The following is a 26,496-nucleotide window of genomic DNA, read 5'->3' as shown; positions in this document are numbered from 1 at the left end:
GGCTAGTTACTTCTTAAGCAATTAAACCCCAAGTAAGTTAATAGAAGTGGTATGATTTTATGATTTTATGTTTTTTTTTTTTTTTTTTTTTTTTTTTATCTTGACCCAATCAATTAATCATCCCTGAGCCAACTAACAGGAATCCACAACTGCAGAACAGCAGCCAATGAGCTGGAAAAGAGGGAGAGTCTTGCTCAAGGACACTTCAGCAGGGCAGACACTTGCTAACACTGCGTTTGAATCTGAGTCCTCTGTTTGAAAACTTCACTCCATTGCACATTTATGATCATAAGGATTACTCGACGAAATGACTATTACCATTTGGTATTTGAGGAGAAATTTCAAAGCAACTTTATTTTTAGTTATTTTATGCTTTATGCAATCGTGTGTGTGTGAGTGTGTATGTGTGTGTTCGTTTGTGGACAGTATGTGTGAGTAAGTGGAGCATGTGTGTTTTGTATGTGCACTTCATACTCCCACATAAACACATGGACACACAAACACATGGCTCCTGTATGTTTCTGCCAGGATATTTTGGTATTCTGGGTCTGCACTCTGGGTGTAATTTGAAAAACATTTTACCTCTACTGTCGTTTACTTTCTTGTTGCCATCTTCTCTGGGGAAGCAGACCTCAGTCTCTACAAACTGGACGAGTGATTAAACTGCAGTCAGCAGAATCTGAGTGAGGATGTGATTTGGGCTCCGACTGGGAGCACTGACGTTCAGAGAAACTAAAAACAGCTCTTGTTTACAAAGAGCAGAGGAATACAACAAGCCTTTTCTTCAAGCACACGGATAAAATGGATTACATTCTGTTAGCACAGTGTACAAGACATTTATAGCTCTCCTAAGTGCCTGATAATCACATTTTCAAAAGAAATACCTTTATTTATCTAGAGGATGTTCATATAGGTGCATATGCTCACAGCTGGGACATCACTGTGTTTCTGTGCTACCACTGTTGTTTTCTCCACCTACAGTACTGCATGCAACACTTCAAGCCCTGGAAACATTATGTTATAGTTTCAGGCATGTTCCCTGGGGGTTGTCGAAAGGCATTCTGGGTAATGTAGGAAATCACTGGCTGAAGTAAAAGCAAGTGAAGAAAGGTTGAGAGAAAGTGGAAACACCACAGTGTCATACCTGGAATGCATTAAGCACCACAGATTTCTGATCATATAAAGTGTAAAAACAATAACTGGATGTGTAATTTTCCCTTATGTAAAGAGAAAACAATGCAAAGCTATTCTGAACAAGGGGAAATAAATGTAAATATTATTATCTTAAGCATAGTCCTTCGACTTTGATATAAATTTCTACCAAATTCTCACTAAACCATCATCAAAGGTTAAATCGCTAATTAAATTATATGAACTCCCTGTAATATCTATAGATTATTTTATTTTATTTTATTTCATTCCTTCGTCTTTGCTCTTCACTGTGATGACACAAAGTACCAGATAACATTTGGACTCTCTCTGGCTAACGTATGGCGGACGCCCACACCTTATGCCGAATCCAAATGACGCCCATGTCGGCTTGAGTTTGCGTGCGCGTTTTGTGCTCCAGCCCTGCGTCGGGAGCGCACAGAGGGCGCACCGGTGTCAGTTTGCTCCAGCCTCTTGTAGCGGTCGGTCGCTGCGCGCTGGCGTCTGGGAGCTGGAATTTGGGGAGTGGAAATCCTGCTGTTACTTTCGCCGCTCGCCTCGTAATCCTGACATTTCTCCTGTGTCCGTCAGCCGCTGCGCATTGAGAGAAAGACAGACAGAGAGAGAGAAAGAGAGAGAACAGCGAAAGGCGAAAAGCTGAACTGAACGGAGGAGTAAAATCTGGGAATCGGCGCTCCGGTGTTTTCATGTGGTTGGTTTTCACTGAGTGACGATTAACTAGTGATCATTTTTTCGCTCATTCTTGGAAGTAAATCTAACGATCCAGTTTAAGAAGTAAAGGGTTTGATCAGCGACAGAGAGCGCACAGCTGCCACTTTTGGCGACTGGATTTTCCCTTTTCAATCATCGCCTGTTTTCTGCGTTTGGATTATTTTTTCCCCCTCAGGAGATGGCAAGTTGTTCCCTGACAGAGGCAGGGATCCGATGCTGAAGCTCGCAGGATGCTGGGGACCCTAGTACACCCACACCAGTTTCTCTTACTTTGAGACATTTTTTTTTTGGTTATATTTTGTCACCTCGGAAGGGAAAAAACAAGAAACCCACAAAGGAATTTCCCCCACCTTGTCTGTATTTTCTTTGTCTTTGGCAGAATGTTTGTGCTGTACAATCTGAGGATGCCTTGTGGATTGCTATTGTTCCTTTTCGTCCAAGTCATCCTCGTTGCTGCGTTGACACAGACCGGTAGGTGTTGACTGCCTGTGTGGATGCATGTGGCTTGACAACAGCCAGTACAACTGAATATCGATTCATTTTGCATCGTTTTGCACCATTGTTGTGTCTCACCTGTTATTCCTCGGCTCTCACAATGAAACCAGATGATGCGTATTTCTTCCACTGTGGTCATCCTATAATAAATCTTGTGAGGATATTATCATTGATCACCTCAAAACTATACGTAGCTGTATACATGTTATAGGAATATGTCAGAAACAGATGAAAAATAACTTAAAGTAAGAGATGGTAACTAGAGTACCAGAGGCACAGTGGCAGTCCCTATAGTGATATTATAGAGTATTACAGGGCTTTTATAGTGATTTTCCGTGGTGCATCCTGCGCTTCCCCACTGAAAGAAGCATCTTTGGCTTTTGCGCGTTTTTCCCCAACGCAGCCCGATGGAAAATACATACAAGGCATAGGATTAATAGCCACATTATTTTGCAAAGTGGAATGCATTGTGGTTTAATTTGGCTGGAGAGCAGCGGCGCAGCAGCCAGCGCAGGAAGCCGACCCAACCTCACCTTCATGGGTGCAATCACACCTTCTTTACTGGGGTGTATGGAGGAGTGGAAACCCGCCTCTCTTCACTCACCTTTTTTGCGGAATTGAGTTTAGTCGCCTTTTTAGGTTGACATAAATCATTACAGCGCGCCTTCGCAGTTTAAATCACAGATAACAAAGGCTTATAAAGGGGGACAAATGGGTGCAACATCATTTCTGTGTGACTGATGGATTTTTGCCTTATGATGATCACCAAACTGGAGGTCATACGGTCCAGCCAGTTTTTATTCACCACTTCATCCCTGTTAACGCAGATGGGATATATATATATGTATAGTTTATTCCAAGGAATGGGCTTGGCCCCAATCAATCAGCATCCTCGGGCTTTTCTGAGTCAGTTCAGTGTCCAATACCGCATTTCTCCCAGCCAACTATCTCAACAGTCTTGTGATTTCTCCCTCCTTGCCTTGCAGATAAATGCGGGGATAATATCGAGATCAACAGCGCGGACTACCTGACGTCTCCAGGCTATCCTGGAGCCTACCCGCCCTCCCAGCAGTGCGTCTGGGTGATCACAGCACCCGAGCCCGGCCAGAAGATCCTCATCAACTTCAATCCGCATTTTGATCTGGAGGACAGAGACTGCAAGTAAGTGTTCAGTCTGCTCTCTCTCTCTCTCTCTCTCTCTCTCTCTCTCTGTCTCTCTCTCTCCTCTCAATCCTGCCTGGATACAGTGTGGAACTGTGCCACCTATTGGTCGACCTGTTATATCTGTTTTGCGGGAGCTGGAGGTATAAAAGGGATGAAATATGGCACTGAGGGCTCTTTCAATTACCAGAGAGGAAATGGAATTTGATGGGTTTTGGGATTCATATTTGATAAGGAGGGAGGATTTCTTATTGTCATTTGTCTTACGCTGAGTTTCTGGCAGGGATGAAGAGGAGGGTAAAGGCACCTAAACTTCTTTGCCGGAACAGAGTTTGCCCATCTTTTTCTTGGCAGGAATAGAGTTTATCTTTTGTTTTTCTACACAGGGACACAGGGAGTTTATTCATCTTTTTAACAGTGGGAGGCGAGTTTATTCATCTGTTTCTTTGCAAGGACAGAGTGTATCTGATTTTACTTTGCGGAAATTGATTTTATCCATTTTTTATTAGCAGGGATAAATGTATCCATCTTTTCACCAGTGGGGATAAGCTTGATCTGTCTTTTTATTTGTTGGGTGGGAGATTACCCATTTTATAAAGTTGGCATACACTCTTTCAGACCCAAATTCAAAATACACATTCTTCTAAGTGCTATCAAACTGCAACTTGCAGGTATGTTTTTGTTTTTTAAGGAAAAGAAGCAAGGGTTTTGGTGTTGGTATTGGTGTTTTTTTTTGTGATGAACACTGACTGGGGATCAGATTTTACCCGTTTTTTTATTTACCATTATATCACTGGTTTTGGTTAGAGCATTGCTGTGCGCCTGCCAGGCAGGGAGTGGTTTGAGTTATAAACTTTTAAAATACTTTCTTATGAGTGCATGTTGCATACTTACTCACTCACTCACACACACACACACACACACACACACACAATGACAAACATAGCCACACTGACACATACAGTGCCCATGCATGCCTGCTGACACACACTGTTGCACACCAGTTCATTCCTGTACATAAGCCTGCGAGGCCTGTGAACAAGTACCCACGCAGACACACACAAGCAGACAAAACCACTAATCCCCTTCTTTTACACACAGAAACACACACACACACACACACAAATGTGATTGTGTGCATCCCCACAAAAGCCTGTGTGTTTGCAGCTCTTCCATAAATAAGCCTGTTTTTATGATGGGTGCTCTGTCTTTTTAAAAAGCGCCATAAATGGCTCCTGTGTAAATCACAGCATTGTCTCGCAGATGGAGTCCTCCACTACTATTGGATCACGTTTCACCGTCAGGGGACTAATAAACCATTAGCGCTCCTCAGTATTGGGGCAGATAGTGGATGTTGTGTATTGTATAGTGGATTTTGGACCTACCTCAGTGTTGGGAGGAGACGCACTGGAGACGCACAGAAAACTCTCTTCAGGAAAAAAAAAACTCATTCTACAATGACCTTATTTATACAGGAATAGTATGAACATAATGATGTTTTACCTAATGACATGTAATAAAATCTTGGTGGTCAGTTGGCCAATTGTTGCATTTCTGCAGCATTATACTCCAGAAACATTCATCTTAATATTGAGTCTCATATTCAGTGTTGAAATCATGTTTTTCTTCAAACAAGGTAAAAAATCTGACAGTGAGATGAGATAATCCCACTTGTTTCCAACGCTAATCAACTTGTTTCCCAAATTTTCTTGCATAAAGTGTCATTTTCTTGATCCTAGTGGGTTGTTCTGGCTTATTCTACCTTGTTTTGACATGTTTCTACTTATTCCCAGGAAATATCCTGAAACAAGTGAAACTGAATTGGAAACAAGTGGGATTATCTCATCCGACTGGTGGATTTTTTCCACTTTTTCAAAGAAAAGCAAGATTTTCTCACTGAATATGAAACAAAATGACCCGCTCAGACGGAGATGTTTTCACAGTGCAGCAGTATTATTCCACTCAAATTACTTTTTCAACAGATTAATACAAGGATACAAGGAAGTTTATTTGTCATTATACAACAGGTTGAATAATGAAATTAAAGTGTGGTTCCCTCTTGATTGATTAATTGATTGTATATGCTGGAGTAAGCAGAAAATAAGATAAAGCAGCAGCCGTTCATGAGGGTTCAACATGAGCTTTACATTTTGGGCGTGTTATGTTGTTATCCAGTGACTGAGCAGATACTGGAGCGGTTAAGATTTTTGATCAATGGCAGTCTGACAAGACATTATGGCCGTTGATGGACACACATCTTCTGCTGCAGGAAACAAACTCATGACCTTACATTTAGCCGGCGGGCTCTCTAACCGCCAGGCCACCCTGCCGCCACGTTAACATGCTGTTTGGCTGTTTCGTCAGCAGCCTCCCTTTTGCTCGATCAGTTTCATTATTTGTTGTGTGAGCTTATATTGGAAGATGGTGGGGTGTAGCTCATAGTGCTGCCTTGGCAGGAGCCAGTGTTGTTCTTGGGACGGAGTCAAACATCCGAAATATGCCAACTGAGGGGGGCCTTAAGCCTTTGGCTAGACCGCAGTCCCACTTAAAATTTCCCGAGAAGAAATTTGAGACTTTTTATTCTTCGTTGTCGGTATTGATGACGCTCAGCCGAACCCCAGCTCCAAAGCATTACACTCCAATCAGTGAAACCATGAGTGGAAACACTTGAAGAAGTCGATCTCTTTCTAGGGATTTGAAGTTGGAAGCCGGGTTTACAGATTGGGGATCGTGAGTCAGGAAACTGTCCTTCAACCGGAGAAACTGGGTTCAAACCTTTCACATCTTTGAGCAAGGCACTGAATTCCTGCCAGCTGTTCTGCAGCTGACCCCTGACCTCTGACCTCACCGTGGAAGGGAAATAGAGTTTATTCATTAGGAATCAAGAGAACATTTACCAGAAAAAGTATTTATATGTTATTACACGGTCACAGTCCTCGGTTCATCAAGTTTAACCAAACATTAGCTCTGTGGCATCCAAACCCTTCATCAGCAACAAGCCAAGTTTACATTTAGCTGGGTTTAGCTTAGTTTATTTGCACAGTGATGGAACATGTAAGCCCATCATCAGTGGCGTTAAAGCAGTCAAATCCTCTCCTTAGTAAAAGCAATATCATAATGAATGAATGAATGAATGAACTGACAATGAAAAAATACTAAAAAGTCAAAGTCCTGCATTCAAAATGTTCCCTCAGTAAAAGTGTAGCGGTATTATCAGTAAAATGTAGTTCAGTATGACAGTAAAAGTAGTCACTGTGAGGGATGGCTCCTCTCAGAGAGTTGAATTATTGATGCATCAACCTGTAAGAAGTAGTTTAATGCTGTAGCTCTAACTGCTCCATACTCTGTCAGCTAGTGCACACTCTTAACAATGCAGCACGTTTGATGTTTTGCATGACAAAGCATCTTCTGCAAAGTAACTTATAGCTCCAGCTGCCGGATAAACATAATGCAGCAAAAAGTACAAGATTTCCCTCTGAAATGTGGTGCAGGAAAAAAGCAGAACCCCCTCACTTAAGGGGAAATACTCAAGTAAAGGTCCAGTACCTCAAGACTGCACTTGGGCGAATGTACTAAGCTGCTTTCCACCTGAGCAATGATGAAGTAAACAAAGGTAATATAAAGTTATTATAAAGTAGCTCTCCCAGCTGGACGCCTCTGACGCTTCACTGTCATTTTGGTTGTAGGACGTCTCTCTGTTATCCTGCTCCAGCGTTGATTCCCCTCATTGAAATTTATTATTTAAAGCCCCCCCCCTCTCCTCATGAGATATCATGTTAGTGCATGCCCATCGCTCCTAGTCCTTAATTCAATTACAAGGCCAAAATGAAACACACGTGTTCCCGCGCTATGAAACATGTCTGCAATTATCAAGCCAAACAAAGAAGGCACAGCATCCGCTCTTAAACGTCGGCTTCGCTTCCGACATCTGCATTACAAAAATCTCTCCCCCGGCACACACCCGTGACCCAGGGTTTGTAATTATGTTTCCTAATTGCAGTGTTTTCTTATAAATACATATTCCTGAACCAGGGGATTTTTGAAAATTCTTAATTCCCCTCACTTTTTTTTTTTTTTTTTTTTTTGGATTCATGGGTGGAGAAACTTGCAGAAAGTTCAGCTCTAAAATGAGATTACACACTAGCAGGAAGAATGGACACCATGTGTGATAATATGACTGACAGTTCAAAGTCAAAACAAAGCGAGGCTCTTTTTTTTTTTTTTTTTTTTTTTTTTAAAGGTTGTGGAGTGCTTAAATTGAGAAATCGATAACACTTCACAGTCTGGATTCTCCGAAGTTTAGTGAAGAGGAATATCCCAAAACAACGTTGTAGCATCTTTTGAAAGGAACTATTCAAAAGCTCATTTGGAGGTTATGGGCATTTTCTTTTTTTTTCTTTTTTTTTCCTCCATTTTTTTTTCTTCGCCGGTCACACAGACTTCAAAGACCATCTTGAAAACAATTTTGACGATGACCTATTTCTTTCATGCAGCCGCGAGTGGCAAAATTTACGCTCTGCGAACAGACGTTGGTGTAGATGAGATCAATAAGGCTTTTGTGCAGACACACTGAGATCCATTGGCCATGCCTCCGTAGCCAATTTGGAGCAGCACCAAAACACAACCTTGTCTCCCATCCATGTCTGAAATAGCGTGGCCGACAAAATGAATCCCTGCGGAGTGCGGTAAAATGGAGCAGAGGCGTCACTAAAGAACACGCGTTGGTGGCAGGGCAATTTGGGACGTCTTTTTAGGAGTTGGCTGAGCTTTTTTTTTTTTTTTTGCCATATGAGGCCATACTGGCATGTACATTGCATGTACACACACACACATATGCAAAACACAGACTCTCTCTGTCACATGTATGACATGTACTCACAGCTCTCCATGCATCTTATTGCTCATAACTCTTTTTTTTTTTTACTTTTTATTTTTATTTTTAATAATTCCAGTTCAATACACCATAAAATCATGGAGGAAGAGAAAAAATAAATAAATAAAAATTAATCAAATTAAAAAAAAAAAAAAAAAAAAAACTTAAAGAGGTCAAGTATGGTATGGAAATTATCCCAGTCATGTACAAAGGTACAACTTATATCTTAACATGCTATTCAGTATCAAAGTCCATTGCAAGTCATTATTTCCATGGACCTTATTTGTTTGACAATTCTTATAAAAAGGTCCACTGTTGGGGGATTTCTCTGTAGCCAGCATTTGGTGAAAGCTTTTTTAGAAGCAACCCCAGAAATTTTTAGGAGATCTGCATCTCCTTTACTTAGCTTTACAGGGGGAACTCCGAGAAACATAAAAGAAAATGACACATCAATATTAAATCCCAAGATCCTGGACATCCAACGTCCCATATTTTCCCAAAAGGGTTTAAAACTTGGGCATAACCAAAATATGTGTGCATGGTCTGCTTGCACTGATCCACACTCCCTCCAGCGTGGGAGCTGGGTCCCAGTTAACTTGGATTTTTGCTTAGGCGTTATAAAAAAAAACAAATTAAGGTCTTCCAGCAAAAATCCCTCCAGGTCAATGAGTTAGTGGTGGAGCACTGAGTTTCCCAAGCATATGACCAAACCTCCTCGGGTATTCCCCCCCTCATATCTTTTTTCCCCAACGCTTTCTTACATAATCAATTGAATTTTTGTTCAGTGATGTAATGGCATTATATAGTTTGCCCATAACCCCTTTGGTTTTCTCATTTTTATAAGCATCTGTTATTCCTCATGACTCTTCCACAGCCTTGTGTAAACAGAGGAGACGTGCACACAGACTTGTGGAGGAGACGTCCAGCCGTTTCGCCGTTTAAAAAGCGGCTTCCCCTCGTGCACTTTGCTTTTTCTGTCGTTTGGATGATGGTGTTTTACTTGTTCCTGTGGATAACGGGCTGGATAAACATAGATGACCTGACACCGCAGTGACAGATTTCCAGCAGCTATAATGGAGTTTGATAACAGACAATGGGAAAACTCGCTCTCTTACTCTTACAATGTTATCGCAGTTTCTCTCTCCTCCACCCCTTATAAGTAAAACCAGCAGCCGAATGCAACACGTCCATATCTATTCTCAGCTGGATTTGAAAAGAGCAATCTGCAAAATGTTGGAAATCAGTCCCTGAGCCCCAAAATGACACTACATACTCATATTAAACTGTATCTACTCATTACTAATCTTAATACGACACTGTTTTGGCATGATGTAAACTCAGTTCAGCTGCTTTTTTTACTTTTTACCAACCAGAACTGATGCAAGATGTCATGTGACCCACATCTATGTGTCCTCTGCTGCCCACCTGTTTCAAATCAGAAATACAGCAAGCTAACAAATAGTAAAAAAACAAAAACAAAACAGAAATCTGAGCAGATTTTTCGGGGTTTATTTTTGGTTTTCATGAACTTCTCCTCTTGCCGTCGCCTCCTGAGATGCAGAAACGCTCTCGCTGACGGGAGCTGAGATGTTTAGTTCACATTTTGAAGCTGCTGGCGTGCAGTAACTGGGATTATTTAGTGAACTGAGTTTGTACGTTGACATTTTTGAGCGAATACGCAGCATTTTCATAGTTTTGCAGTGTGAACGTCCCGCATGCTCGGTTAGAATGACTGTGCAGTGTGCTTTCGAGACACAAATAGACACCCAAGAAGTAAATTACAGAAGCTGCAGCGCAAAACAACTCCAGGAATGTCTTGAGCATCGCAGACTGGTGACAAATAACACAATAAATGACTGTGGATTTTTTTCTTTTTAGCCTCCGCTCTCAGCAAACCGGCATAACCTATATTAAGATTGAGCGAATTCACTGTGTCCTGGCATCTCACGGACATAAACCGCCAAGTCTTCCTGCCGAGGGAGGGAGGGGAAAGCTCCGGGCGAGAGACAGAGAGAGAGAGAGAACAAGACAGAGAGACAGAGAGAGAGAAAGAGAGAGAGAGAGATGCTGTAAATTCCCCCACAGTGCGGTGAAACGAGCAGTTGTTCCTCTGGTATGTCCGAAAGCAAAATGTTCCACGATTAGTCAAATATTTCCCCAAGCAGAAACACAGTCACAGGACCGACCTGCCCTCAGCCTGGAGCCATCATATGAACACAAACACACACACACACACTCACTCATACACACACTTTCCACAAGCACACACAAACAGCATCCACACAATAAGCACAAAAAGCGCTTTGAGCCTCTTTGATGGCATTTGTGGGGGGAAGAGAAATTTTTTTCTATGATGTGTGCAAAGTTTCTGGGGGAGGTTACGGTCAGATCCACCGGGTCGAGCGGCATTCCTGTGTTTTAAAAAGTAGTTTTATGGTATTTTGTGTCGTATGCCGGGATCCCTTTAGGATTTCAAGGCTGATTTGTGTCTCCTCGACCCGACCTGACTGTATTTTGGAGTTTGCTTCCCTCTGCGATGTTGATAACAACCACACAACACACAAAAAAATGTGCCAGATCTGGAGTCCTCTGTCCAGTCTCAGCCCTTTTTTTTAAATTTTTTTTTTTAATGTGGTTTCAGACCGAGCTGGTCGGTTTACCAGCGGCACTGTGTTCAGCGTTTCGTTGGACTCTGCCGGATTCAAAGAAACGTCCCTTCCAGATGGTTGTGTTTTGCAGCGCCGCGGCGGCCGCACCAAACAGGAAGGCTAAATGTGTTGCTGTCAGAAAAACGGTTGGCCTGTGGCTCGCTCGTGAGGAAGTTTGAGGCGCGGAGAGCCTTCACAAATGATTTGGTTGTTTGTGCTGCGTTTCGCTGTTTCCTCAGTTTGTCGCTTTGAAGCCGACAGGAGCCGTGAGAACGAGGTCAAAAGGCAGCGATGGATATTAATTCTGTCTTCCAGTTTCCAGTATGAATGAACACTTTGTTTCATTTTAAGTAATCCATAATCCCATTTTTCTTTCTTAATATCCCACTGACAGCTCCGTAATTTGTCATTTACATGTTCAAAACGCTTCCGACACTGCAAATACAGGCTTCATCTTATTATCATCATTTTATTCTCCTCTCATCACTTCCCCACTTAGATTTGTTTAGTTTGATTTAGTCGCACAGTGCTCAAATATGAAATCGGTGATTAAATGCAATGATAAACAACAAAACATGACAAATATGTGCTGGAGGCGTCTTTATTTTTTAATTGCTCATCACACAAAACGGGATGAAACAGCAGTTTAAGCTGCATAAGATGTTTATTTGTAATTTTTTTCATGTTATCTTTGGTTTGCGAGATGTTTGCAGTGTGGAGCGACAAAGTCCAGACTTTCCTCCTGCTGAGGCTTGAAGTTCTCAAACGGACGGATGTTGGTTTAGTGATTCAATTTGTCCCGGCCATTTCAGTCCGGGCAAAACCTGTTGAGTTGGAAAAATCGTACAAGAGGAGAGAAAGGAGGAGGGGTGGAAAGGAGAGAGAGATGAACGAGAGAGAAAGGAAAGAGGAAGGAGAGACGATGTGGGAGGCGAAGGGAAAGACGAGACAATGAGACGAGACCACCAGGATTAGAAAAGGAGAAGGAGAAGGGAGAGACGGACGGGGATGGAAAGAAAGAGAAAGAGAAACAGACGTGGAGAGAGAGCGAGAGCTAAAAATAAGAAGGGGAAGGAAGGAGGGGTAGAAAGAGGGCAAAGGGAGAAGAGAGAACAAGGGAGAGAAGTGGAGAAGGAAGGGAAGGACATGGGGAAGAAAAGGAGAGAGAGAGAAGATGCAGAGGTAAGAAAAGAGGACGGAGAAAGAGAGCAGAGCGAAGAGGACAGATTCACAGAGACAGAGAGCTGCAGGCTGGCTGGCACGCCGACCTCGGTGACAGACCTCCGCCGTCTCTCCTCCTCTTCCACCCTCGGGGCCACTCTGCTGTTTTTTTTTTTTCTTTCCCTCTCATCCCGTCACCTCCTGCTCCATCATTCTCTCTCTCTCTCCCTCTCATCACACTCTCATCGCTGCTCTCGTCACGATCCAACTTTTAGACGGTTTCTTAGCCTCGCTGCCCGCTGTCCGTCTCTCCGCCGGCCTTCAGAGACGATTTTAAACTTTTCGCAGCCGAAGTTGTTGCTGTGTCAGAAAATGACTCTACACACACACACACACACACACACACACACACACACACACAGTGCAGCGAATTGTCTGACCCGGTGCTTGCAACACCACTTAGATATAGGCTCGGGGAAAATGTTTTTATTAAGTGTTTTTATTAGGCGGAAAATTGTAAGCAAAAGTAATATTTCTAGTGGAAAACATGACCAAAGTCAAAGTAAAAAGTGGCTGATTTTAAATGCACTTTGTTGTTCAGTCACTCAGTTAAAGCCCAGGGTAAAAATTTAAGGGTAAAAATTTTTAGAGGGAAATCTTTTGTTGGAAATCTTTTCTCACTGAAATCGGTTCATCAGCGGGAAGTCTAGCCAGGTTTGAATGGATGATGTTTCACCGACCAATCAGAGATGAGGAAATCGACCAGGTGACCCGTCCTCAACATAAAAAAAAAAACATTTACAGCAACAAGGCCAGACGACTGTGATTCCTTTTAGACATTTAATCTAGTTAGCCTCTTTACTGTTAACGACAGAAGCCTGTAATCCACATTAAGGAAGCACTTTCGAAAACCCAGATAAAAATGATTAGATTATTTCCTTTGAGTGGGAAAGACAAGACCAAGATGGCAGTTCAGTGACAGGGTAGCGCTCTTTGCTTGTTGCCCAGTCACTCATTTTGAAATATGTATTATGTATTATGAGATTTTCATAAGAGGTTTTAACGTCTAATGCAAAAAGCACAAGCACAAAGGTTCATGCTTTTATTTGCATGTATTATTTATTTTTTTGAAGTAAAGCACTAGAAAGTGGTCATGCTGAGTTCAGACTTGATTCAGTGATGAAATGAAATGTCATTTTTCGACTTCCATCCGCACGTAAGAACACGGTTTACAAATCTGAGGGTACAAATTCATAATTCAAGGGTTCGGTTTACAGATTTGTGTGTACACGTGTGTAAACTGAGAGGAGATTTGCACATGGTTTTAGTTTTTTAGTAATTGATGCCATTACTTGGATGTGTTGTTTGTTCCTTTTACGTTTCAAAGCTGGAACACACTCTCGCCAAAGTTGAGGATTTATTTAGCGATGAGAGCAAAGATGATTTTGGACTTCCATCCTTTGCGTAGGTTGGCCGGGGTCGGGAGGGGAGTGTCAGCGCTGTCCGAGAGATCGAAGTTTACCAGACGACTCCCGTCTCTCAGCAGCAAATATTTGCTTAATAAGAGGAAGAATCAGCTCTGAGTCTATTGTTTTTCTTATGGAGGGGAACAGGCGGTGTTTGGATTCATTCTTCTAAACAACTGAGGCCAAAACTCTGCTCTCTGCATGAAGTACAGCATGTGTTCTGCTCACACACACACATGCATGCATGCACACACACACACACAAGCACACACATGCATACAACTCACTCATAAATGTACACACACACAATAAAACTAACAAATTACTGTAAACGTAATCAGGCGTCTTGTGGATTCCCCACTCATCAGTGAGCTGCACGCAAACACACACACTCTTACACACACACACACTCACACACACACACATGCACAAAGAGAAATGAAAACATATGTCAGATTAGGATCCTTAACGAGCAGATTAACGAGGAGAGAGTTTTTCGGGGGGGTGGTGGTGGGGGGCCCGGTCCACGTCACACACAAACACACACAGCTGCAATCCCAGGATTTACAGGACGCGCTTGCTGACACACTCCAGATGTCCTGCGAGCCACACACACACACACACACACACACACACACATGAACAGAAACACACACTCTCACACTCCCGTTCACTGCTAATGGACGGTAGCAGGCCGGCTACTGAAGTGAAGCGTTGATTTAACACCGACAAAAATGTTAATTTGATTTTTGCACGCGGCTGCCGTGACTACATTAAAGTTTACCGTCATTCAAATGTGATTTGAAAACTGGAAGTCTCAATGAAAACGGTTGAAGAACTGTAAGACAGCTGAAGACCGAGTGGAATTCAGCTTTTGGATGACATTTCCCGCGTTGCTGTTGCTGTTTGTTCACAGCTATAATTAAATCTTTGATGTTATTTTTGGAAGAGCGTTCAAAGGGCTCCTCCTGTAGGACGTCAAACTTTGCTCCGTTTAATTACAGATACAGTCAAAACAAAAGTGTCACGACTGCATGATGACAAAGCTTGCCGCTCACCGCTCCACTTTAACATTTGACTGGATAAACAATGAAATGCCTCCTTGCCCGGGTGTCGCAGTTTCAGAAGCTGTGGAAGTTGACTTGAGTTGCGTTGACTCGTCAAACAGGTCTTCTCTTTCACCTGGACAAGTGTCTTTGCAAGTTTCCAACTCATGCAGTTAGTCCAGTAATTTGGGGTCAAATTGCAAGAGAAGCAAACTCAACTGATTTTGGATCCTCAGTTTGTCCTGAGTGAGGGGAAAAAGTCCCAAGGAATCCCATTGGTGGAAAGTTTTGAAAATCACCTATTTATGACCGTATAATACCAAAAAACACTGTTTTTAACACACAGGAAAGGGGTTCAACATTTTACTTTCAGATATCACTATAAAAATTCACAAGTTGATTACACACACAAAGACAAGAAAAAAAGTCAATTACAAGTTCTTTGAATTATTCTGTTTACACATGCATATCACACATTATCTGATTTGATATGCGCTAATAAGGAATATAAGGAATAAATGCCAGAACAGATATTTAAACAGTGAATTAAAAGGTTACTATACATATATATATAGTAACCTTTTAATTCAATGTTACTATATATATAGTGGTGGAAAAAAGTTTTCAGACACCCCATGCATTTGTGAAATATTGCATTAACAAATCACTCTGAGGTCTTCAAGTGCAATTTCTTTTAGTACAGTCACAGCCAAAATACTAAACAAATCCTAAAAAAGCCATTAAAAACTTAAAATTGATTGGTTCCATAAAAATACATAAGAAATTTTGAGTATTGGGCCATTTTGGTACCAGTGATGAAGGTCGTTCTTTTTATTAAAAGACACAATTTTTGTTGCCAGGCTTGGTGTCTATATAAAGCAGCACATCTGAAAGTTCTTCAGACACAAAAATGGCTAAAACAAGGAACCTAACGCAGGAAACACGCCTGAAGATAAAGATTACACTGTCAAGAGTTTAGTTTTGTTAGTTTTTCTTGTAAACAATAAACAAAAAAATATCATTTGTATTTGTTTGTATCTGTCTAATGCAGCCACACCTTTTGAAACACAAAAAAGATTTCTCCACAAATATTTCATGATAATATTTGAGATTGGGAGATTGTGTAAAATTTTAAGGGTGTCCGAAAACTTTTTTCCACCTCTGTATAGTTTGCTTGAGTTTGCTTCTCTTGCAATTTGTCCTTGGTTTTTTCATAAAACGACTGGACTAGGTTGTCATTTTCCCGCTCAGCGTCCACGTGATGTAAACAGCAAAGTCACGTGTCGGTCTCAAAATGAGCGGTGGTCAGGCGCGTTGTTGCTGCATCGCTATCTGGAGAGCAGTTGAAGCGACTGAGCAATAAAAACCAGGTCTGAAGTCAGTGCTGCCGTTTTCTCTGTTATTTTAAGGCCATGATCAAGATAACAACAAGCATCCACCTGCCTGTTCCACACACGCAGACGCCCGCTTCACCTCATGACGTGTTGCTGTTGACGCCTTCAGAAAAGCAGTGTTATCTCGGTTTCTAGGCTCATTCACCTTTGCCCCATTGACTGCTGTCGTAGCCGAGCAGAAGCCTGCAGCTCATCGATACGAGGATCAATACTGAAGCGATAGGAGAAGCGATGATGATGATGATGATGCCAGATTATCAGTAAATAGGGTTTAGAATCCAAAATAGTGAACTTTGCAGAGGAAATTAGGAAATGATATCGATGTGGTAGTCGCTCTCTCTTCCCACTGTATTAAATTTATATAAAAGTGTGTAGCAGGTAGCAGTACGGTCATGCTTCACTTTGGACACTATTAAAATTTTACTTTTGCAGAATCCATACTCTTGTCCAGGCAGTTTTAGACTAACGCCAGCACAACACATGACAACCGCATTTGGTCTCGATTGGCTTCCTGCACTAAATTCCTGAACTCTGTCCTCCCAGTGAGGCCAGTTTGCAGGATTTGAAGGAACAAACGCCCTCCTCCACTCAGCAGGTTTACCTCACACGGTGCAGCCGGTGTTTCAGTGTTACGACCGTCTGCATCTTCAGATTCCTTCAATAAATACGTTTTCCGCTAAACATTTACTAGTAAAACACCATGAAGAGGCGTGTTCTCATCCTGGGCTTGTAATAGCACAGTTGGAAGTCAGTCGATCGATCAATAGATAGATAGAAACAACGGAGCGACAAACTGGAAGGTGTCTCCGATGCGGCCTTGGCCTACTTCTGTTTCTCAGAAAGTCATCCGGAGTGAGCCGACCTACATGCCTGCAGTGTCCCAAAGTCACAAGACGCCACCAAAAATCTATTAATCCACCAAATACAAACGGCGGTGACTTCACTCCCCCGGCCGCGTGTCTCGCTTCGCTGTGAAGTTCAAAGATCCACGAAAAAACGCGATGCCGCGCTCGCACCAGACCAGCGTGACGGAGCGAAAGGGGGTCGCAGGTCGGTCAGCGGGTCACAACCTTCTCTGGAGAGGATGAGCCGCCCGGGAGGCTTCATGCTTTCAGCGTGGGTGACAGGAAACTCGCCCCTATTAGAGCCAAAATGGCCGCCCACCAGCAGCATGGGGTTTCTCGGGTGGACAATAAGGGTCTATCTTTCTCTGCTGGTGGAGGAATGTGTCGTATCTGTCTGGCTGAAAATGCCCCCAGGGCGACCTCCCAGCGTGACACACTGGTTCATACGGGTAGAGCACACACACACACACACACACACTCACACACAGAGACACAGTCTTGGATTGTGTCTGGCCCAGTTCAGTCTGGCCTAGTTCCCTGAGGTCAGCTCAGCACAGAGGATGAAAACAGAATTTGGGGCTTTTATTTTGATACAGCTGTGCTCTAAAAATATGTGCAGCTGTGGGCTTCTACTGCGTATGTGTTTGTGTGTGTGTGTGTGTGTGTGTGTGTGTGTGTGTGTGAGGGGCTGCTGGTGAATGGGAAGTAGCCATGTTTCTTTGTTATGACGCTGCTCATTTTGTTGAAGATGATCTCAGCCCTGATGATCACTATTTAATACAAATGTCACTAATTTAACATATCACACATAAACTGCCATGACAAACAGCAGCACATCAACCACACAATGATTACATTTTTTTTTTTTTTTTTTTGCATTTTGCATTTGCATATTTATGCATGTTACAATGTAGAAAACTTGTTCAAAATAATAACATAATAATAATAATGCAAAAAGCAAAACAAGGCATTGTGACTGCATCGTCAAAGCCTGAAGTGCATGTGAATTATTGCAGCTCAAAGTTCATCCATTGAGTGGAGACCATACTGATGAGGCAGCCTGTTGTATTTCCAGTTTTGAGAAGAAAAATCAAACGGGTCACCACCTCATCGTGCCAGTTTCCGGTTGGTTGCATGACGTTTCTTATTAGTTTATTATTTTAAAATGTCATCGCAGGACTCGTCGTCTCTTTAGCTTCAGTGCCAAGTGTTAGACAACCAGAGAGGGTGTGTGAGCTGAAAGCAACCACTGTACTCAACCAGCCGCTCAAACCGAAACAGGGGAGTTGGCAAACTAGATGGAGAGTGGAGGATCTTCCCACACATCCGCTCTTTGGTCAAACTGAGTTTCAGGCATTTCGTGGGGGGAGGAGGTGCATTTGTCATGAAGCGCAGTCGCTTTATTTCCACATTTTAACAAGAACCGCTGCGTTCTTCAACATTTTGCATAAGATTTTTTACTAAAGAGCACACAGCTTGTCGTTTTAATTGAACATTGAGGCGTGCGGGGAGGCATGTGGATCCTAAATTCAAGTTCAAAATCAACCAAATGATCCGAATCGTCTCATAGCGTCGCTCGGCCCTACACATGGCTGCGGTTCCCATCCAGTTAACAGGTAAACGGACCCGTCTCCCTTATAATTTTGTCTATTCCTGTAAGATAACTGTCCCGGAATCTAATTTTGATTTGTTGATCGGAGTATTGGAGATAGCGTCCTCACCGTTTCACCCGTCAGATAAGCCTGTCTGTACCCTCTAATTGATTTGGTGTCCAAAAGTTTAGATAAGTCGTCTATAAATACGAGCCTTTAAAGTCACACGGTCTGAGGTTGGAGACATCAGGAATGTCTCCGACTCTTGCTAACGTCGTCTCTCTCTCTCTCTCTCTCTCTCAGCGTGTTTTGTTCTTCAGGAATCCTGTTATGTCAGAATTAAAGGCGATTTACAAAGTCCAGCTGTTGCTTGTTTTTCCACTGTCTGTGAATTAGAGACGACACAGGACATCATTACCAACCTGTGGCAGTAGCTGTTGGAGTTTGATTGGTGTGTGTGTATATGTGTGTATGTGTGTGTGTGTGTGTGTTCAGGGCCAGCTAATTAACATCACATGTGTCGGCAAAGCGAGCGAGAGCTAGTTGTGCAGACCGTTGGTCCCCCAGCGAGGTATCTCTCTCCCCAGACGTCTTCGTCAATGCAGATAAACTTGTCGCGGTCTAACACATGTCCAAGAGCAGCGTAAGTGACACACTGTTTATTGCTTTGACCCTAACTGGCCCCTAACTCGGTTTAGAGAGGTGTGGATTGAGTGTCGTTTGACAAAGAGCCTTTTTCCTCCCAACTCTCTCAGGTACAGAGGGAGAGGTTTGGCCTTTGGCGGCGATCGGGGGCTCGGAAACGCCCCTCGGTGTTTGTTTAAGACTAAAGTTACTCCGACAGAGCTACAGCGACAAATTTTATGTGGCCGGTTCAAATTTTACTCCTTTTTGTGCACAGAGGAGAAAGAAAGAAAGTGGAGCTGACACCCCGACAGCTCTGACCCACGGATGAACCTTCTGTCCTGCGGCAAAAACCTCGCCGGTGATGTCGACTTTGGCTCGGCTTCTCCAGGATAATGCCCGACCAGTTTGCATCAAAGCCCATTTCATCCCGTACGGTCTCTAAGCAGGCCAAACAACCACAGCCTGGCTTACTCCCGGCTTCAAAAAAAAAAAAAAGAAAGTTCTCCTTTCGTCTTCTGTCGGATTAAAACTTCCTAAATGAGAACAAATTCCACCTCCTCCTCGGCTCCTCTTTAATTTCCCAGCTGAATTGTGTTGCCTTGGCTTTACATTTGCATGGCCGAGGTGAAGGATGGGGATGTTCGATGTTCCTGTGGCTGCGTGGCCCAATTTATTTTTTGGGCAGAGGATTTCGAGTGTGTGTGTGTGTGTGTGTATGTGTGTGTGAAAGAGAGAGAGAGAGACAGAGAAAGAGACTATAAAGGAGAGAGATGTTGTTCTTGCTGGCTTGGACTGACTTGTAGAGGTGTACTGTCCAAATCTCTAGTGAACAGAACAGAATCTAACAGGCCTGGTGTTTTTTCAGCCCAGGCTGTGCTAAAATGTTGATTCCCATCATTTGCACCAGTGTCTAAAGGGTCACTTCACCACTAGCTATAGCAAGTTATTCTTAAAAAAAAAAAAAAAAAAATTAAATTAAATTTTTATGTCATTTTTGACAGTCAATTATGTCATGAAATTGTCAAAAAATCAATTTATTAATTAAAAATTAAATGTAATTTTTAAAATTGGGTAAGTCTCAGGACAGTCAAATATATAGTGAAATTGTCTACCAAAAATAAATAAATGAAAGAATAAATAATGATATTAAATAATAAATAAATGAATGAATGAATGAATGAATGAATGAATGAATAATAAAACAGGTTTTTTTAGTCCGGCTTGGATTGGAAAATGAGAAGAAAAAAAAAAGTATTCATTTTTGCCATAAATCTTGTGATATCATATTGAATCTGTGAACTGTTTGCTCTTTGCTGTGGTAAGACAAACATGAAGATAAACTGAACTGAAATGACTCAGTGTCTGCGTGTGTGTGTGTGTGTGTGTGTGTGTGTGTGTGGTGACTGGGTGGAGCTGTATGACTACAAAGTGAGTATTTCTGCAGCTATTTATGAGTGTGCGCATGTTTGTGTGAGGGGGAGTGTGTGTATGAATTGTGTGTGTGACAGGAAATAGTATCTAGTGATTTAGTTGTAGTGAGTATTTCTGCAAGCATTATGTGTTTGTATGTGTGAATGATGTGTGTGTGTGTGTGTGTGTGTTGTCAGGCTATGAGTACAAGTGAGTATTTATGCAAATATATTGTGTGTGTAAGTGAGAGAGAGAGAGGGAGAGAGAGAGAGAGAGAGAGAGAGAGAGAGAGAGTAAGTGTATGAATTTGTGGTGAGATGTGTTAGTGTTTATATGTGTGTGTGTGTGTGTGTGTGTGTGAACAAGAGAGAGAGAGAGAGAGAGAGAGAGAGAGAGAGAGAGAGAGAGAGAGAGAGAGAGAGAGAGAGAGAGAAGGTGACCATGTAGATTTTTTGGTGAACACGGAGGAGGTGAGAAACAGGGAGGGATGGACTGGTGTGTGTGAGATGACAGGTGGTAGAAGTGCACACACACACACACACACACACACACACACCATCTGTAGCCTCCCAGCTAATTTGAGGGCTCAGAGCAACTGGTCAGGATTGGTTTATCGGTGGTAAAACACAAAAATATCGTACATCACACAGAGCTCCAAACGCAGTGACAGAAGACACTTAACATTTTGATGTGGAATGTGTGTGTGTGTGTGTGTGTGTGTGTGTGTGTGTGTTTCACGCTGTGGGAGCTACAGCAGTCGTTTCAAAAATGTAACCTGTTCCTTTTTTTGTTTTTGGCCTCCTGTCCGCACAAAAACAGGGATTTTGGCCACTGACAGTGTGAGTTTTGCAAGTTTTTGCCTTTTGCCATGTCAGCAGTGAAAACCCCACAGCGATCAGGATGACATCACCGCTGCCGCCCTGTGTCTTTGCACACACACACACACACACACACACGCACACACACACAGCCTCACACAGCTGAAACTGTACACACTCTCCAGTATTTTCACCAGTGTGCATCACTTGCATCATTTCAACAGGAGCTCATCATCTCACCTTTATGCCACCTGATCCGACATAATTAGGACATTTTTAACTGTATTTTTATTTGAATTTGCAAACAAAATAATCCAAACTTTTCTGAAAACGCTTGTGTCTGGATGGACTGATTTTTTTTTTTTTTTTCTAAAAACAGCGAGTCAAAGTTTCATTTTAAAAAGTGCTTGTACATGCTTTCTGACTGTACATCCATATATGTTTGTGCAGGCGTCTGTGTATAACCAGGTCCATCTGTATATATGTGTGTGTGTGTGTGTGTGTGTGTGTGTGTGTATGTGTGTAGCCTACTATACATAAATATGCATGCATCTATTTGTAAAAACTCACTCCCTTGCTGTGACTACATGTAAAATCCACAGTTGAATGCAGTACGTTCATGCCTTTCCTCTGTCATCACAAAGATACCGCTGGATTAGACTGAGATTAGCGGTACATCACAGCAATAAGAGCATTGGAGATTTCTATAGATGGAGTTAAATATTCCCTCGATCCAGAATTTCCATCGATACAAGAGAAACGGAAGGGCTTGGAGATGGAGAGCAGGGAGGTTCAGATGGAAAAAACAAAAAGGAGACTGATGGAGGGTTTTTTACTCGTTCCCAGATTTCGAGCCGGGGCTTTGCGGGAGGCGAAAGTTACAAGCGCTCAAAACTTGGTCCCATAAACGCTCCCTTGATACCTTCCAGATGTGCGGTGCGACGGCGGCCGCGGGGGGAGCTCGGTTTAACACGACACCGCAAGCACGTTAATGAGCTGTGCGGTGCGAGCGGAGCGGCGGGAAGGTGTTCCTCCGTAGGCTGGGGGGGGGGGACAGGCTGACGGGATTACAGGGCCGTGGAAACATTCTCCTTCTGTGTCTGGCTCTAATTTGTTTCAAGTGGTAATCTTTTTTTTTTTAACTATTATTTTGGCACCATCTAAGAGCTCACTGCTGTGGCGTTTTTTTTTTTTTTTTTTTGCGCTGTGCTTCCCAGAAATCCCTTCTCAATGAAAGAGCGTGGGCGGCACCGTGACGTCTCTCTCCTTTCTGTAGGTGGCGCTCTGTTCTCCGTCTCATCCGCCATGGTGGCGATCGCCGCTTATGCTAAAACTACCCCGGTTCCGCTTCTTCTGTTTATTTCAAAGAAACTGGAGACGCATCATTTTTTTTTTTTTTTTTTCTGTGTGTGGCGGAGGATTTTGTTTCACCAGACACACCGGCTCCTCTTCTCGCGTCTTAGCGCCGTCCTCGAGATGCGAGGATCGAGGAGTCGCAGCAAAAAAAAAAGAAATCTGTGAAATGAAAGGTCTCTTTTTCCATAACAGTCATTTTGAAGTGACAGTAAATTAACGATGTTGTGAACACGTAAAGACGCATGAGGACTCAATTAAGATCCGACATCTGCGTCTCATGTGCATAAATGTACACTTTACTGGTTTGATACCATGTTTTAACAATTATCATTCATTCATTCATTCATTCCTGCATTTTACAAGCCGCTTACCTAATAAGTGGTGCGGGATGCTGCAGACTACTCACCCTGAGCTGGTGGCCAGTCCATCGCAGCGACATTTATCGATATTATCAATGGATTTCTGTTAAAATTCAAGTGCATCAAGCTTTAATGTGGCATGAATGGTGATCCACTGGTCGTCCAATCAGGTCGTCATGTTCCAGCTGTGGACCGTGGCTTTATGTGTCGGTGTCTCAGCGGATCGCTCCTCTCCTCCAGACGGATTTAAAGGACTTAAAGGAAGGAAGATGGAGGAGAAAAACAAGAGGAGCCCTGAATGTGGACCCTTTCCTGACCCGGATCTGCTGCTGCTGTGTTTTAATGATGATGATGATAGAGAGGAGCAAATTTGATATCACCGATTTTTTTTTATTTTTTTATTTATATTTTTATTAGAATTTTTCCCACAAATCAAAGGGAGCACCGGTCCCGAACCAATAACTCACACACACACAAACGCCAACAGGGAGAGGAGTGCAGCTGTTGCAAGACAAAACTAGACAAGGAAAAGCTAGACGTCATTAAAAAAGTAACAACCAGTCGACCCTAAAACCAAAAAAAAAAAAATACATTTAAAAATGTGGTCCAGCCAATGAAGAAGAGAACCAAAAAAAGAAAAAAACAAAAACAAAACAATACAAAAAAAACAAAAAACAAAACAGTGCTGGTCCTTACAGCTCTAGTACATAAACCTGATTAACTTAGTTACAACCCAACAACAACATTAATGCAAAAACAAAGCAATGTGATGCAACTGCAAAGAATTCATATTGAGTCCAGGTATTTCATTAAGGGACCCCGAGATTCTTCCCATTTGTGTTGACACTTTAAGTTATTAAATTGTAGTTTCTCCGCGTGAATGACTGAAACAAGTTCATGCAGCCAGTTTTCAAAACAAGGTGGGGTGGGTGCCTTCGCCAGTATCGAGCCCAACGATAGACCTGTCTGGATGTGCGGAGGAAGAGATGGAGAGTCCTCCGAGCATCCAGAAACAGCCAAGTCTCTGTCTGGAGGGAGTGTCCAGCGGTGTACAGTGGTCCCTCGTTCATCGCGGGAGTTACGTTCTAAAAATAACCCGCAATAGGCGAAATCCGCGAAGTAGTCAGCTTTATTTTTTACAATTATTCTAGATGTTTTAAGGCTATAAAACCCCTCACTACACACTTTATACACTTTTCTCAGACAGGCATTAACATTTTCTCCCTTTTCTCTCTTGTTTAAACTCTCAAAGTTCAAACCTTCGTAGAAAAAAAAAGTAAAAAAAAACAAAAAAAAAGCATGCAAAATTACACTAAAAAAAAAAAAAAATCCGCGAAACTGCGAGGCCGCGAAAGGTGAACCGCGTTATGGCGAGGGACAACTGTACCCCAGAAAACAAGGAAAAAAATACTTGACCAAAATGAAGAGATTACTGAACAGTCCCAGAATGAATGAAGCAAGGTGGCATCATTTGATTTACATTTATTGTAAGGATAAAGCCTATAAAGTAACATAACCTTACAATAATGGAAACGATGAATTACTTTGAACAACCTATGTCTGCTGTTTATTGAGCACTTGTGTACACGGGAGGATATCACCGATTTTTTACTCCGACTGGCACTTGTGTATCGCCCGTGCAGCCTCTGCAGACGCAGGGATTCGTGCAAACCGAGGCGCTGACCTTTGCCTCGCTGCTCATAAAGTTGGTGATTAAGAATACAGCTGCACTCACCGCGGGCCGCTCTGGCTAAGAGGGCCGGCTAATTGCCTGAGATGTCGGGCCCCCAGATGGAGGGGTTCGGCGACGGTTTCGCCCTTGAGCAAGGCATGCGCGTCGGGCGGTTGCGCTTTGAGGGCTGGGAATCGGCGGCGCGGTTGATGGCTGATGCGAGGAGACGGGGGCCGAGGCTGCAGGGCTGCAGACGGGGAGACTCGTCTTAACTAGAGTGTGAAGAGACAGACCCACTTCATTAAGCGGTCTGTCTCGGTAAACACGGACCGCCTCCGGGACCGGCTGAGCGATTGGACGTAGCCATCTGCACGCACACACACACACACACACACACACACACACTTTATATCAATCTGCCTCTCGCTTCCTGTTTCTCTTCTCGCCCTGTCTTTGTCTCGCCATCTTACTCTCATATTCACGCCAAAAATCTTGTTTTTCTTAACGCAAGTGAAGAAAATCTTCAAGTAACATGAGATAATCCCACTTGTCGCAGATGCAGTTTCATTTAGTTCAGGGATTTTTCACAGGAAACGAGTATAAATATGCTAAAAACCAGGCAGAATGAGGCAGATCGGCCCACCGCGATGAGGAAAATGACGCCTGATTCCAAGAAAAATCTGCTCAGCGCTTGAAACAAGCGGGATTATCCGATTTTACTGGCAGATCTTTTCATTTGATTGAAGAAAAAGTGGATTTTAACACCGAATGTGAGTCTAAACCACTTGTTAAGATGGAGATTTTTTTTTTTTTTTTTTTTTTTTTTTGCAGCGTTGGTTCCCCGCCTGTCTCTCTGTTTTCATCCATCTCCATCTCCATCTCCATCTCCATCCCACTCTCCCATCCTCCCTCCCTGTGGCTCTTCGTTCATGAGCCTGTCTAAAACAGTGGAGTCGAGTCGCGGCGGAGGGGGGAGGAGGAGGAGGAGGAGGAGGAGGAGGAGGAGGAGGAGGGTGGGCAGCTGATATCCGCGAATAAAAACGCCATCACCAGAACACCACCGCCGGCGCCGAGCCTTTGCGAGCGAGCGCTGAGGACTGTTTCTCACAGGGCACGTAAGGCCTCCTGCGAACAGATCGAGAACGAGAGAGCGAGACACACAGAGAAACAGAGAGAGAGAGAGAGAGAGAGAGAGAGAGAGAGAGCAGATTTTGTCCACCCCCGGCTCAAACGCCTTGCTTCAAACACGGCGAAGCGTTGTTTATGCCCTGAGCTGTCGGTGTTACCAATAGATTAGACGCGTAAACAGACTCGCCTGTGAATTACCGGGTGTTTGACAGCGTGGAAAGAAGTTGAGACTGTTTCGCTAAGCGTTTATGTTCCTTATAAATCTGATTTGATATTCATGTATTCAGACGATATAGCAGCTGCGGTGGCACGTGTTGGCTCAATATCACTTTTAGTAAATAACGTATGTTCCCGCGCCGCCACCGGGACAGTCAGACCGGCTGATGAGGCCGATGAATCCTCTTGATTAGATTAAACGGCTTGAAAGATTTGACCCTGCTGCTGCTGCTGCTCTCACACGGCGGGAAATCTGACCTTTCATCGCGCCGTTTATGCAATTCTTTTCTCATTCCCTTTTTTTATGGTTTTGTTTTTTGGGGACGTGTTTGTTTGAGTTTCCGCTTC

The 26,496-nt window shown here is 43.0% G+C and overlaps 1 protein-coding gene across 2 annotated transcripts in view; it reads left to right on the top strand.

Moving 5' to 3' along the window:
• The first annotated feature begins 1,625 nt into the window (after positions 1-1,625).
• Positions 1,626-26,496, top strand: part of LOC115375258 (neuropilin-1a-like) — a 101,530-nt gene continuing 76,659 nt past the window's right edge. For both annotated transcript variants that reach the window (XR_003929697.1, XM_030074667.1), the window contains exons 1-2: positions 1,626-2,352; positions 3,363-3,537. Coding sequence is in view for 1 of the 2 variants with exons in the window: in XM_030074667.1 (XP_029930527.1) it covers positions 2,262-2,352; positions 3,363-3,537 (266 nt within the window). In the remaining variant the exon portion in view is untranslated. The remainder of the gene's footprint in view (positions 2,353-3,362; positions 3,538-26,496) is intronic.

The sequence above is a fragment of the Myripristis murdjan genome, chromosome 17, assembly GCF_902150065.1.
Source record: "Myripristis murdjan chromosome 17, fMyrMur1.1, whole genome shotgun sequence".
NCBI classification, from domain to species: domain Eukaryota; kingdom Metazoa; phylum Chordata; class Actinopteri; order Holocentriformes; family Holocentridae; genus Myripristis; species Myripristis murdjan.
Note: the sequence above shows the minus strand (reverse complement) of the source record. Positions and strands in the feature narration are given on the sequence as shown.